The sequence below is a fragment of the Centroberyx gerrardi genome, chromosome 22, assembly GCF_048128805.1.
Source record: "Centroberyx gerrardi isolate f3 chromosome 22, fCenGer3.hap1.cur.20231027, whole genome shotgun sequence".
Taxonomy (NCBI): Eukaryota; Metazoa; Chordata; class Actinopteri; order Beryciformes; family Berycidae; genus Centroberyx; species Centroberyx gerrardi.
Window position 1 is genome coordinate 19,847,231 of NC_136018.1, and position 15,283 is coordinate 19,862,513.

At 43.6% G+C, this 15,283-nt stretch overlaps 1 protein-coding gene across 2 annotated transcripts in view; it reads left to right on the forward strand.

Moving 5' to 3' along the window:
- The window catches only part of mmp16a (matrix metallopeptidase 16a (membrane-inserted)), a 69,364-nt gene that overhangs the window by 11,609 nt on the left and 42,472 nt on the right, over window positions 1–15,283 (forward strand). The window contains exons 1-4 of one of the 2 annotated variants that reach the window (XM_071900941.2): window positions 3,996–4,025; window positions 4,797–4,945; window positions 7,424–7,546; window positions 13,557–13,861. In XM_071900941.2, the coding sequence (XP_071757042.1) occupies window positions 3,996–4,025; window positions 4,797–4,945; window positions 7,424–7,546; window positions 13,557–13,861 (607 nt within the window). Of the gene's footprint in view, window positions 1–3,995; window positions 4,026–4,796; window positions 4,946–7,423; window positions 7,547–13,556; window positions 13,862–15,283 lie in introns of those variants that run through there. The other variant, XM_071900940.2, reaches the window with a different exon arrangement.

Consider the following 15,283-nt stretch of genomic DNA (forward strand, 5'->3'; position numbering starts at 1 on the left):
GACTGAATCAAAGATCAAAGACTTAAAACTGAAGTTACTGTAATATTGATGTAGTTGCTCCTTGTACTAGTGGCTCTCTTTTGAATCTTGTATAGGACAACGAATGAACTCTGAATGAGTGGTGGTGGTAGTGTGTGTGTTAGGGCTGGCCCATATTCAATTAGCCCTAGTGTGCGTGTGTGTGTGTGTCTGTCTGTTCATACTGTACGTCTCACTGTGCCTGCCTTTGTGTGTGTTTTCCCACGGGGGTTTTAGGTTTTCCATGTGACTCTGATGAATTGGTAGCCATACATCCCAGGAAAGACACTGGTTAACTGATTGCATTGCCACACAACTGACTGACTTTGGTTCACAATATACTGCGAGTGAGCGAATGCAGACGATAGCTCGCTGTTGCTGGGGAACAAAATGGGAACCAGTCAGCTTTCACTGTAGCTGTCAACTTTATTTTTCGCTTTTTTTCCGTGTCTTTTTCCTGTTTTGTCCTGAAAAAACAAACCATGTTTTAACCACTTTTCATAGTTTATAAAACCTTATTCTTTGTCATCATGCAATTTCATGCTCTAAAAATGTATATGTTATCAGTTGTGACCATTGTACCAATTCTGACTTAATTTACAGCGTAAAGTAAGTTTATTAACTGTAGTATCACAGCAGTTTAGCTGGTTTCTCAAGTTTAGGTATAGCTGTATTAACTCTAGCAATAATAACAACTGGATGTGATTCTGTTTTGCTGTAAAATTAATCATGACCCACATCTAGAATTGACATCCACAGCTTTACTTTTGACAGACTTCTTGCCAAGACCAATTTATTTATCACTTATTTGTATAATTTTGTATAATCAACAGGACCCATCAATCAATCAGCTTTTCCTCATCCATCTCAAAATACAGGAAGTGCAAATCCAGTTTTCTACCAATAGCCACAGTTTGGAAGCAGGGCTCATCTGCAAAAATGTTGCTGAAACAAGGCAACCAATTTCTGAGGCCAGAACGGTTCAGCTCACTGCGTTCGCTGTCAAGATAGACGGCTTCATTCAAACTACTGGCTGCCATTTACTGTTTTGCTGCCATTCTGCTGTTCGCTTGCGACGCTTTATGTTAGGAACCGGTTTGAGTTCAGTCACAGCCAGCACAGTCCTCTTTCCCATTCCTTTATGGGACATTGAATAACCTCCACCTCTCTCATCCACCACACACATACATACCGTCCAATACCCCATGAATGTTTGACTGAGTCTCAACTCCCCCCCCCCCCCCCCCCCCCCCCCCCCCCCGCCCCACCTCTCATTTCCTGATAGCTCTAATATATGTCTGTATGCGATATGGACAATCACTGGCTGAGAGGTTCATGGCTGCATTGTCTGAAAGCACAAAAACAACACACCACCTCACTTTATACTGCCACCCACACCTAGAAAAACCTTGTTGTCTTGCTTTTCCTGCAGCTTCCATTTGCATAATACTCTTCTAGCCCATACTGCAAAAACTACATAGAATATGTTTGGAGCTATGTTTAAAAATACGCAAAAAATTGGTCAAAACATGTATGTGTACATGTACATGACATTCATTCGAAATATATTTTGGACACTGGAAATAGCCTACATTCTCTTCCTGTGTGCTTCTAACCATATATGTCTGCAAATATATGCAACATATACTGTATATTGGCCACAAGTTATATTTCAAAAGGATGCGTTGTGTTTTTTTCCACGTGGGAGGAAGACAGAATAAATTAGGCCTCCACAATCTCCTTCATCTTAGGAAAAAGCGGCGCTACTTTTTCGGAAACTTCTCATCAGATGTAGCGAGGCTCGTGCTGAATTGAAATCTCTCTCCCGGCAGAAACCCATTCCTTAAAGACTGCGGGGGGGAAAAAACAACTTCACAGCGCTCGGCTTTTTGTTTGGTAAATAGGCAATGCCACGTCTAAACTGTGTACTTTTTCATCAATATCTCTGTTTTTTCCCATTCTCTCCCCGAAGACACCGGGGGAATTCACCGGGGCAGCGGTTAGGACCGAGCCAAACTCAGCCACGATAATAACCTCCCACGTCAGAGAGGAGACGTGATGGAAGGACAGGGAGAGGAGAGAGATGATTATAGGACTAGGCAAGGGAAAGTAGACATTAGAAGGAAAAGAAACAGCGGTAGAGATTGACGTGTGGGAAAAGGAGGGATGAAGAATGGGAGAGAGAGAGAGAACATGGTACAGTCCCTGCCACTCTCATGTGTGTTTTGATTGCTGGCTTAATGGATTAAACTTTATCACGGGGCGATGCCCAGCTGATTGTTAGGCACGCCTATAATCTAATCTAAATCTGAATGTTGTGGCTGTCCCAAACCAGACTACCGTGCCATCCCAGATTAAAATGGAACATATGAGTGTCTTTTGGACTGTGGTTTGTTGATTGGGTTGTGTGTGTGAGTGTGTGTGAGTTTGTGAGGCTGTAGTACTCTCGTGTGATTTCTCCAGTTAGAAGCCTGAGCCAGTATGGGCTTCATCTGCCAGTTTTTTCATGTTGGATACATGTTGGCTGAGCTCCCTGTTAGTGGGCTTTTAGTGTGTGCGCGTGTGTGTGTACATGCAAACATGGTTGTGAGTGTAAATGTGTGCTCATGCAAGCCAGTTTGTGAGCGATTCGTGTGTGTGTGTGTGTGTGTATGTGATTATGGAGCTGCAGTTTCAGTACCTGAGCAGTTGAATGGAAATCTCAGCCGTGCAACCTCTCTCTCTCCCCAGAGGTCTATTCAAGACCATAAAAACCTGACACACATCATAATGTTATCACCCACTCACTGAGCAAGAGGGGAGAGGGGAGGGGGGGTAGAGGCGAGTAGATGGCAATGGGGAAACACTCGGATAAACCACAAAATAGCCCACAGCATCCAGTAGAGATACAGAGAAAAGAAGGAGGGATGAGGGAGGAAGAGGAATCTTGGGCGTGTAGACGGGGGTAAGATGCAAATCATAACACATGCATAACATTGTGACATGTGCCATGTTGAAGAGAGTTGGAAGTGACAAATCGTCGCCGCGGCGCGCCACTCTGTGCATTTGCTTACCTATAGTCCTCCGGGAGCGGGAAGTAGGCAGGCAGAGCATCGGGGATTTGTCAGTCTGAGTAGCTTTTCCTGCCAATCACGGCGCAGATAAACCGCAGAGGGGAAAGTCTTGGCTTCGCGCTCAATACAATGCTTGGATAGGTTCCCCCGGGTTTATCCCTTCTCATGGCAGCCTGGGAGACTTTTGACCTACATGTGAGAGTGTTTTGAATTCTTTCCGTTGTTCACATCTACATCTAAATACAGTTACCTGCATTTACACCTGGAACTAGTAGAAGTGAGGGAGGTGAAAGTGTTGCTCGTTCACTTTCCAATCTGTATTTCCTCAGCTGGTCATGGGATTCAAACCTGTGACCTGACAGCTCAAGCTTAATTTAAGTTTTAAGCTACTGCCGCCAAGAGTCTCGCACCATCCTTCCCTCCCTGTTTATTCTCAGTGTGTATGCTATCCCGAGAAGCGGGCCTCCATAATGATTGAAACAGCTCTACGCCGCTGCATATTAGAATAGCGCTCAGGTTTCACAGCGCAGCGCCGCTGAATGAAATGTAAAAAGGTTTGAGGCGAACGCGCAGCCTGACAGTTCTGAGTTCATAGGGTTTTTGCGATTCCGGGCCAACGATTTTGTGTACAATCGTTTTATTTGCTCTGGGAAACAATACAGTCTAGACCTCTTTTTATTGGTTGCTTAAATTGGTGAGCGCAGCAGTTGGCAAATCTTTTTACCATTTTTATGATGAGGATTGAGAGAATACAGCGAGGCAGGGACATTCCAAATCCCTAAAGCCTCTTCCCTGGGAAAGCCCAACCGATCCCCCCGCTCCTGTCTGGTCCAAAGATCTGAGCCGTGATTCCCTCTGGCAGGATTTTATAGGGACATTGAAAGCTCTATTACACCAGAGTACTTCCCTGACAAGCCAAATGACATGATAACAGATGACATTCTGTTCTATAAAGTCACGTAGAGATTTCTCTCTTTCTACTTTGCCTTATTCCTTAGCAAAAAAGAGTCTTGGAATCTGTTAGAAGTGTCTTTTTCTTACTTTTTTACAGTCAAAGTGCCTCTTTCTCTTCAGGATCCATAGCTCTAAGAAGGTTGTCTCTCAGTAGCTGGGTTTCCCATCTAAGTATTTTTATGCAAATTGTGATGGATTGAATTAGAATGGCTGAATGGAAAACAGCACATTTTGACAAAATGTCCTCAATATTGCAAAAATGCCTTTTGTTTGCTTGAGGCAAGAAGGTTTTTTGTCAGTAAAACATTGATGCGCTAAATAACAATGGAAACTCCTTTGTTGAATAAATAATCATGGAGTGTAAAGACATTTACGCCGGTGGATGTGTTTAATGGCTTAGCTACATTCTAAGTACTTCAACCCAGCTGATGGAAATGCATCTTTGCATTTTATTTTTTTGCGACATTTCAGACGTTTGATTAAAATTCACTTTACAATTGGACAGAAACTACTGTCTTATTTCATTGAACATTGCTACTTAAAACCTGGCTCTCTTTTGTTTGGAATCAGATTTAAATACTTTCCCAGCCAGTCCAGGGATTCAAACTGGTGACCTTTGCCACCTCCTGCTTGTTTCTCTAACCTGTTGGCTAGCATCACCCCTCATGTGTTTTTCTCTTTTCTTGTCTCTCTTTTCATTGAGGCTAATCTCTGAACTTGAAACTGTTCACTGTCTAACCCTTCCCTCTCTCTCCTTGTCTTGGTCCATAGGCATGGCTCCAGAGGTATGGCTACCTCCCTCCTACAGACCCCAGAATGTCGGTGCTGCGCTCCACCCGGGTCATGCAGTCCGCTATCGCTGCCATGCAGCGCCGCTACGGCCTCAATGTCACCGGCTCCCTGGACCACAACACTATAGAGTGAGTTACAGCAAGTCGCATTCACATGATATGGGAATCTGACGAATGTATTTGAGAAGAGAGGTATAAATGCAAAGAAGCAGTGATGAAATATTGTAGTCAACAAGTTTTCACAATGCTTGCTTTAACTCACTGGAATAAATGTTCATGCTCTGTATTTGCTTGTATGCTAATATGTGTTAAAGATGAATTAATAGAACAAAACATATTACTTTGGAAACATGGTTAAAAGATTTCACTAAACACCAACGTGTGGCAAAGTAGCATTTCCCACCAAAACCTCCAAACCCTCTTACATTGACTATATTTATGGGGTGTGGAGCAAAGACTGATGACTGACAAGATATTATTATTTGGTCAATGTGATAAACTGTCAAACATAAATCTCCAAAACATCAGTATAGAGTGAAGCTGCCCCTGAATGCTCCCCCTGATGTGATTTTGTTAGATATGGCATCCAAATAGATTTGTGGCAATTTTTGCTTGATCTTTGTTCTCCATTATAATGATAACAAAAACTACAAGATGAAATTTGGACTCACTCAGGCTAAGATAGTGAACTACCTTTCACTGACCATGTACAGGATGAACGAACAAACAAAAATATGGGGGTACAACAAACAGTAAACAAGGAAGGAAAGGTGTCATTGTGTTTCATTGTGAAGATTCAGAATGAGAATGTGGTGTAGACGGTTATAAAATGGGTGACAAACAGTCTCCCATTCGCTCCCTGTTTGGCATTCCGGAGGCGAGCACAGTCATTTTGCCAGACACAAAGTTGCCCTGACATGGATTAAGTGGGGCGTTTTAATTTGATCAAAGGGGCCTTTTACAGACAGTACACCTCCGTTGTCAGATCAAAGGCTGCAAAATGCCACAGTATTAATACTCGGTGGAAGAGAGGGAAGAACAGGGTCAGCGTTTGTCTCCTCCTCATTCAATCAGTCAAACCTGAACACACCAGCCACAAGCAGACAAGGATAGCATGGGGTTTTAGAGGAATGAAAATAACTTGCTTTTCTTCTGACTGTAAAATGACATTGTTGTTTGTTGTGCACACTCAGGGATATAGTGGAGTTTCCTCACCTTTTTATTTGCAGAATAGATTTTACCCAGCTTATCAGGCTGACATAAATCTTTATGAGGTAAATTCATAATATACATCATAGTAAGTAGCATCAAACAGATGTAGGTTACATGAGGATAGGGTAATCAATGAATTAGCACTACATCACTGTGCACACTAACCATGTGTTCACACGGCTACCAACTCCACAAGCCAGTCCCAGGGAGTGCATTCATTACCCACAACTACAGAAACATCAGTTGTCAGTGCAAAATATTTGGCTACAGTTCAACTTGCCAATCACATGCCAGCAATGCTATATATCCCCACTAACGCTGCAGCACCACTGGTGCTACAAATAGCAATCAGCTCAAATTGGCCATTGGACTGTAACATGGCATTGTAACAGAGTAACAGCTGACTGACCACTGGGCTGAGGCAGAATGACGTGATAAGCTAACAGTGTGTCTTTTTCTTCTATTTCCTTCTGCTTCTGTATGTTGAAGTAGCGATAACACAATAAGGTGAGGCAACGTCTTATGAAGTATGTCTTGTGTGTATATGTGCACGTGCATGTGTGTACTTGTGTGTGTGTGTGTATGTTATGGATGTTCTGAGCGATTGCATTAGTGTGATGTTTAGACTACGAAGCAGCCTTAACTCCCCCGTGGTGCATTCACACATCAACAGTTCCGAGTTTTGTTCTCTGAATATCTTCGCCATCTCCTGGCTATCTTTTCTCCCATACGAATAGCTATTACATACAAATGCTTGCTATGAATCATTCGGCACACACCGGTAAAGTCTGCCACGATTGATAAAAGGGAAGAGCTGCACTGCACATCAGAATTGGTTTCTATTCATCGTGTTATCAGTGTACATCACTTTATGAATAATGTGCTACTGATGTTAGCTATAGCAGATGGATGTTCCTTGGCTGCAGTCTTGTATCAAACAAGCTAAATCAAGCTAAATCAGGCAGGGTGGAAAAATGACTTTTATTATCCTCCTAAATTCCTCCTGCTCAATCTAATACCATTAACCTTGAACCAATGGCCTGTCTTAGCCAGAAAGATTACACAAAGATTACACAATCCTACATATATCCTGCATTATAACTGCATTGCATTGAAACCACCAGTATAAGCATGTTTACTTGACAGTTATACAGTTAAACCAAATTGGTATAACGTCAACAAAACCTGTATCTTTTTAATAAATGATTCTAAACTTTCTTATGACTGCAAAGCAAACAAAATCAATATTTTACAACCCATTCATCTATGGAGCGGAGCCACAGTGCAGCTGTTGTGCAGTAAGCAGGAAGTAAATAATGATCAGACCGTGATGTCATCACCGTGTGCCTGTCCTGTTCAGTGTTGACCAGCGGCCTTCTCTCCTCTGTCCTCCAGCTGGATGAAGAAGCCCAGATGTGGGGTTCCTGACCAGTTAGGGGGCGCGTCCAAATTCAGTGTCAGGAAACGGCGGTACGCCCTCACGGGACAGAAGTGGCAACACAAACATATCACATACAGGTGGGTGGCATGGCAAAAAGAACATTTGAATGTATTTTTTCCCAGCAGGGTTACTTTTATCTTTATTTTTCAGTCAATTTTATTAGTTTCACAAAGGAGTCATAATATCATTTCATAATAGTGCAATGTTTTGCTCCCGTTCCCCAATCCCTACATCTGTCCCTACATACATAGAAAATCCCAGCAGCAAACACTGACTCTCCCCATCAAGGGGGCTTTTGTCAAGGTGTGAAAACATCCTGTGAACAACATTAACTCGCATCTGGATGAGAATATCCTGGCAGCCACTAAGCAATATGTGACATCTGCACACACACAGACACAGACATACACACACACAGATGCGTGTGCACACAAACAGAGCTCCAGGACATAACCAGCAGCGTTGCCGTTTTCATTAAGAATCGCATTCCTCGCAGACAGAAAGAGACAGAACAGCCCGCTGTCGTCGTCTTCATCTATCTCTCACACTTTTCTCATCCCCCTTCTCTCCCTTTCCCTTCCCTTCATCACCACTTTCATCATCCTCCCTCGATGCGTCCGCCTATTTCTGTCTCAGTCTATCCTGACCCCGTGGAGATCGTTAATAACTTTAAGCCAAGCTACAACCAAGCCACACAACACATACAGCAAAAAAAAAAAAAAAAAGACCCAGAGACATCATGTTCTTGCACAACCTTGCACAGCGGAAGAAACAGCTTCATCCCGACAGAACATGTAACAAAAATGGGAAAAGAGTGTACCAGCACCTTATATTCACCAGAGATCCCATCCCCAACTTCATAATTCACAAGCACATCCTCTGACATCCAGCTACATAAATAATAACATATAGGACAACGTGCTGCGGTTACACAATATTTCTCTGTTGACTGAGTGAGGTTACTGGCCCAGATTCCATAATATTTTATATATACTATACTGTCGCTTGCCCCCGGCCCCATGTTTCATGGGATAATCCTTAAGAACTGGGCTTGTTTTTTTATCTTCTGCCTTGAGGATAAATGTATAAAGCGGTATTGCAGAGAAGCTGAATATAATCTGGTGGATCAGTGACTCTGAATTGGGACTGTACTGCATATCACTGATGTCAGCTGAAAAGCTCATCTCCGAAAAGTTCAACTGTTCAGAAAATGGAAGACATTTTTCTTTTTTTAAAATAGCATGCTGGGTTTGGAATTGGTTTCACGAGCGCTAGTTTCATGAAACTTGGTAAACCGATAATGGACTAGATCAACCTTCAAATTGAGTAAAAACGTTAAACTTGCATGAGGTGCCGCCGCGACGGCGGCGATACGAAAGCAAGAAAATGAGCAGGCTCGGTGAAAAGAGGAGTAGAGAAGTGGATGGGTGAAAAGGAGGAGGGAGGAAAAGCGAGGAGCGGAGGGAAGGTGGTGGAGGAGAAGCAGCTGTGGAGAGAAAGAGATGAGAGGGGCGGAGAGGAGGAAACCCCAGTGGAAAGCGGAGGGTGCTCTCTGACAGATTAGGGTTATGTAATAGGATGGGAGCGTTTTGAGCGTGTTTGTGTTCATGTACGTGCATATGTGTACGTGTGCGTGTGTGTGTGTGTTCATATGTACATGTGTGCCTGGCCTCCAGTCAGCCGTCAGATGTGCCTGCAGCTGCTCCTTTTATCTCAGATCAGTGGAATGGAGGCAGTTTGAAAAAATAACACTTACACTATGGTCTAAAGACATTCATAATCTCCTTAAAGGTTCTATGTGTAGCTTTTTAACATCAATAAATCATTACCACATTAATTCTGATACAGTATTGTAATTACAGAAAAACGAACAAGACCTAGCTGAGATGATTGGCAGTCTCTACCAGCCTCTGCACTGCATTTTACTTTATGTGCACCGGCAGGAAATCTGCTGGGTTACTTACCTGCTGTCCAGCCCCCATGAATCGCAGTCTTTAGCGCTTTTTGAATTTGCATGGCGATTCATTGGGGTCTGGACGCAAGCCTGTCCACCGTCAGTTAATTCGGACAGATACTGTCAATCAGGTATGTCGCACAGAATCTTTCCGAACTAACTGCCAATGGATAGGCTTGCGGCCAGACCCCTATGGGAAATGTGGTCTTTTTGAGAAACACAAAATGCTACATGTAGCACCTTTAAGGTCATGCATAGGCTTCGAGAAGTTGGAGAAGAAGTGCAAACAATTGCAAGTATAAGGATCTGTAACTGTATCTATTCTTCTGCAAAGGGTGTTGGCATTGGGGCGTCCTGGTGGCTCAGTCTGCTAGCATGTAACCGCGACGTCCAGCTTGGGGTCTTTGTCGCGTGTCGTCCCCCTCTCTCTTTCCCCAAAGACCTTCCTGTCTCTGTCTACTTTCAACTATCTAATAAAAGCAAAAGTGGCCAAAAACATCTTTTAGAAAAAGAGGGTTGGCATTTGGAATGTAAAATAAATGCATATCCCCTAGGCATATGCTAGTTTCCATGTAGCCCCATGTTAGCTGTGGGGAGGCACTAATTAGCTTGGGCTTCCCTACTGTTCTCCCTGCATGAAGGTACCATTATAGCACATGAGCTGCATCCGGAATCATTATCACCACACAACATGCAGTTTAATATCCAATATGGCTTAAAAGTAGGCTACGATTCATTCATTTGTCTTCTCCCCGCACATGTTTCTCTATACATCTTTCTTGCTCTAAAAATAGGACACACACAGTGACTTGGGTAATGGAATCAAAGGAAAATGCCTTTCAACCCAAATATTCTTGTTTCTTCCTTTTATTCCTCAAGTGGAGTGGTCACAGCTATTGGTAAGGCCATTCATTGTAACCCCAGACAGGAAAGGACAAGGACACGTATTCACAGAGAACATTGGAGGTGCTACAATTTTTCCTCTCCGTTTTAGTCTCAGAGAAAACGTTTGTACTTTCGCAGACATATGACCCTCTCTAGGTCAGCCGATACCGGTTTAAAAGAAGCATTTCCTGAGCTCGCTTGTGTTTATCGCGCTTGTACTTTATGCATCTCTATCTGCTCTACATAAGCACTCCGAGAGACAAAAGGGTCATTTGGTGTCGCCTCCGTAAGTGGCCTCAATCAGACAGAGATAGAGTTCACTTACTCAACAGCCAGCCATCTCACTCACACTAACGCCACTTCAAGACATTCAAGATTGTGGCTGTCATTTAAGGGTACAGACAATCCTTGAGATGTTGCGAGCATTTTTCCCCTGTACTCAGGACAATTGAGGATGCACAGAATCTTTTATTCATCACAATTCATATCACTTACAACAAATCTAATCACAGACAACAACAAGCCATCAAAATGTGCCTGTCATTGCCCTCAACTTGATTATGACAGGATGCCAATGACCGATTGGTTCCCTGGTGTGACATTGCTGTATTTTGAGCAAGCTGTGACAAGAAGATTTGGGCTTGGCAAAGAGGGTCGAATGTTATCACCGGCCTTCTAAACTCTTATGTCCATCACATCTCAAAAAATGTGTGAAATGTGAATCTTTTCCCCTATGAAAAGATTATGTGACAACAACAGGAATCTGACATGCCATTTTCAAGTTCATGTTCATGTTCATCATGTGAAAAGTTAAGTTTAGGCAAGTAAATCAACTTTTGTTAAGGTTAAAGGTATTGCTCATGATTAAATAAGAGAAACTTTCGCCGAAAATTAAAACTTCACGAAAAAATTATTTGCATGAGTTGACAACTGAAGCCAAGGCAAATGTTTACGCCCTGACCTCCACACCCTTACTTTCCACTGTGCTATTTCACTGTCAAACTACTGCCCGCTTGTAGTCATATTGCCTCCATGTAATCCTTTCGTGGTGAGGGGAAATGTATTTATCTCGCTTTTTGTGCATGGAGCACGCCATTTGCATTTTAAGACATTTGCATTTTAAGTGCTCGTTTCATGAAATTTCATGAGGCCAGGCTGGATGACAGCATAGGGAGACTATACAGCGTTTAAAGCAATATGTTGCTTAAAATCAGCCACTGTGGTCAGGAAGCAGGTATTCCAATGTAGGTTTTCAGTAGAGCTTCTAATGTCTTCCTTTTGATCTTAGAGCCTTAACCCTCATACCAAAGCTTTCTACAGTGGTGATCAGAATTTCAAGCTGATATTTTTGGTAATGAAAGTATTAGGATAGAGCGGATGCATGGATGGATGGATGGATGGACGAATGGGATACTGATTCCATAGAGCCACCTCGCCAGTCATTAATGATGGATGGAATGAGAGATGATTGGAGGATGGGAGACAGTGGGAGCTCAGTCAAAACAAATCCACATCTTTGCTATAGTGGTAGTCGACTGTTAGGAGCAGAGTGTGGAAAGAGGAGATAAAAACAAAGCAGTCAGCGGTTCACCATGAGCAGTTAGAACTTTTTAAATGACCATCGGTTATTCAGTAGGACTCAATTTATATTTCATAGCTACCCTTTAATAGTCATGCTATAATCTGAGTTTACATCCAGTTTTAATATGCAGTATATAAATGTTCTATATTCTTGTAGCACCCTACCCACTATGGGGAAGAAGACGGAGATGAGCAATAGTCAAAGACAAAAGACACTGTGATGATAGTTATTCCCATTATAGAAGATGACAGGCTGACAGCGAAAGAGAGACGCTCTGAAGGAAGAAAAACGAAAACAAAAGAGAGTAGGTGACAGAAAGAGTGGGCAAAAGAATCGGGGTGGGCGAGGAGAAAAAAGGGAATTCTCGAAACGACTTGAAACACACCTGAGAAGAAGATGAACTGCCGCACGCTCGAGTTATTTAATAGCGAACGCATCGACTGTGAAAGACGATGAAAGAAATCGTCGCATTGCATTTACGCTGCACTCTTCATTCACGCGCCGCCCTTACGCATGCTGTATCAACAGAACATCAGACGAGGCCGCTTTCTGTCCAACTCACACGCTGCACCGCCAGCATTATACCACATGCAGTAGTCCGTGTTTACAATACAAGTGTCTGAGTTAGACGAGGCAAACTTTACTTATCCATCCATCCCGGGAGTGAAACCAAATTTTGCTGGAGTGCGACACAGATATTTTCTGACTGAATAAAGCGGAGAGAGGTTTTCCTGATTGCCCAAGCCAGACTGGGGCTCTCGGCAGGCAGTGGGCTGTTGATAATCCTTAATTAGAAAATAAATTCCGGAGGCAGGAAATTGTCCCGTCCTCTCCACACCTGCAGCAACTCAAAGCCGGCAGGGGAGGACTCAGCTGTTTTCCTCTCACAAATCGCTCCATTTAGCTCTCTGTTGGTGAACAGGATAAGCGTGAAATGCCAGCGTGCGGGGATTTTTTTTTTTTTTTTGGCATAGCGCGATCATGTAGATTGACATGCTGCAGTATTCTCCTCTCTCAGCCTTTTCTCATACACTTGTCTTGACAGGAGTCATACTAAGCTGGCTCTTTTTGGCTGTGTTGTTTACTATCCCACCATATCTCCCGCCTCAGAGGAGATAGAGGCTACTTACTTGATTAGAATCTCTTCTTTCGCTTCTCCTCTTTGTGGATATCCATCAGAATAGAGCTACTCTTTGATGCGTTAGTTTTACCTAAGGCTGGGGGAACACTGGGGGATTATCAGGCGGATTTAAGATAGATTCTTCCATCCTGACAGTGGAAGGAGAAATCCCGATCAGGGCCCAATGTTGGGCAAAAATGATCTGGTAGTATAAGGTGTTTACGTATTGATCCTTAACCGCACCAATCGACTCTGAGACTGATCTAAGCTGCCCATAATGTCAAACATGCTTGATATTTATGACCTGAGGGACATGAACAAGTCCTGTAGTGTGTTGGGATCACAGATTTATTCATAGATTTAGATTCATTCCAAGAACAGAGACCATCAATAGCCAATGAGAGCCAAGTTTACAGCGTTTACAGTCTGTTGGCTGGAGATTTGAGGTCCTGATGTCAGTGACCCATCAGGAGTCAGCAAGATAACCTCAGCTAAGTGTGTGATACCCAGCCTAACTCTTGCTCCCCTTCTCCGGTGTCCCTACAGCATAAAGAACGTGACGCCCAAGGTGGGCGCCGAGGAGACCCACGACGCCATCCGGCGGGCCTTCGACGTCTGGCAAAACGTGACGCCGTTGCGCTTCGAGGCCGTGCCCTACAGCGAGCTGGAGAGGACCAAGAAGGACGTGGACATCACCATCATCTTTGCCTCGGGCTTTCACGGCGACAGCTCGCCCTTCGACGGCGAGGGCGGCTTCCTGGCCCACGCCTACTTCCCGGGTCCAGGGATAGGAGGCGACACGCACTTTGACTCAGACGAACCGTGGACGCTGGGCAACCCCAACCATGACGGTAAGCCTGGCTCAGTACGTTCTTGAGATTTTATCATGGTGGTTCACATAATGTTGTTTGTTGAGCATGTTACTCTCATTTCAAAGGTAATGTCATTACTTTGGGGAAAAGTAATGTTACCACCCAACACTGATACAGAACATTGTACAGGGTTTCCACTGGTCATGGAATTTCTGGAAAATCATGGAATTTTGAGAGGCGTATTCCAGACAGGGAAAGTCAGCGAATTTGATGAATCCTCCGGGGAAGCCAAGAGAACATCATTTTTTTTTACAAATGGGTCACTTTACAGCAATATAGCAGAATGTATTTTACACATTGTTTCACGCTTCATTGAGTTAGATGGTGGTTTTCAGCTGTTTCCCAGCAAGCCCATCTGTAGTGGGAACCAGATTGTTTAGCCCCTTAATAAAAAGAACAACATTAACAAACTAGGAAGGAATTTTAGATCATGGAAGCGCTCCAATGGAAAGTCATGGAAAAGTCATGGAATTTTACATCAGGGCTGCAGCCTGCCACATCTAGATCTCCTCTTACCGAACCACGTACATTTCATGCATTGGTAGAAAGACCGCTGTTAGGAAACTATGGTAGAACAAGCACACATTTTGAAAAGAAGAGGAACTGTGATGCTTGCTGGATAATGGCTGTGCTGGTCATCATACCGTAAATTTCTGGTGTGGCGTGGTGCGATCTAAGGCTAGATTGATCTGTCGAGGCTTGCTCAAGCCTCTTTCTCGGAAAAACATCCAAGCGTGCGAACACACAGCTCTCTCTGTGAACTACATTACAACCCCCACCCCCCCACCCCCCCCATCCCAACCACAACCTCTTGCCCTAGCTGTGTACTTGCCCTCGGAGCTTGACGGCTTGTCAGGGTGTGTGTAAGCCTTTAGCAGGGGCCGTATGTCATCCTATTGTTCGTGTTGCATGTTGAGCAGCTGTGTTGGTGTTTAGTGTTGTGTGTGTGTGTGTAGGGGGGGGTCCAACAGATCTCTACTTTTCTGTGTGTGTGTGTGTGTTTTTTTTTTCTGTATGTGTGTGTGAGTCACCGGCAGCCAGTGGCCAGTCGGCTAAGCTCCCAAGTCGACCTCTGAACCCTTCGCTGCCTTAGGCGCTGTCATCTGTGATTAAACAGCCTGGTAACAACAGAGAGAAGATGGAGAAAGAGATGGGAGAAAAAGAGAGAGTGAAAGATAGAAAGGAGAGAAGGGCTCAAAGTGAGAAAACGGGAGAGTCAGGTAGAAGTAAATCTGGGTGAAAGTGAGAAAAATCAAGGCAAATGAGTGTCATTGTCAGTGTAATTTTTTCGACCTGACACTTGTGGCAGCGGGACAAAACATTTCTAAATGTGTCTTTCAGGTTCTATAAAGCTTCTTTAAGTGTTGTTAGCATTCCTCATTGAAATCAAAGGGAATGGCT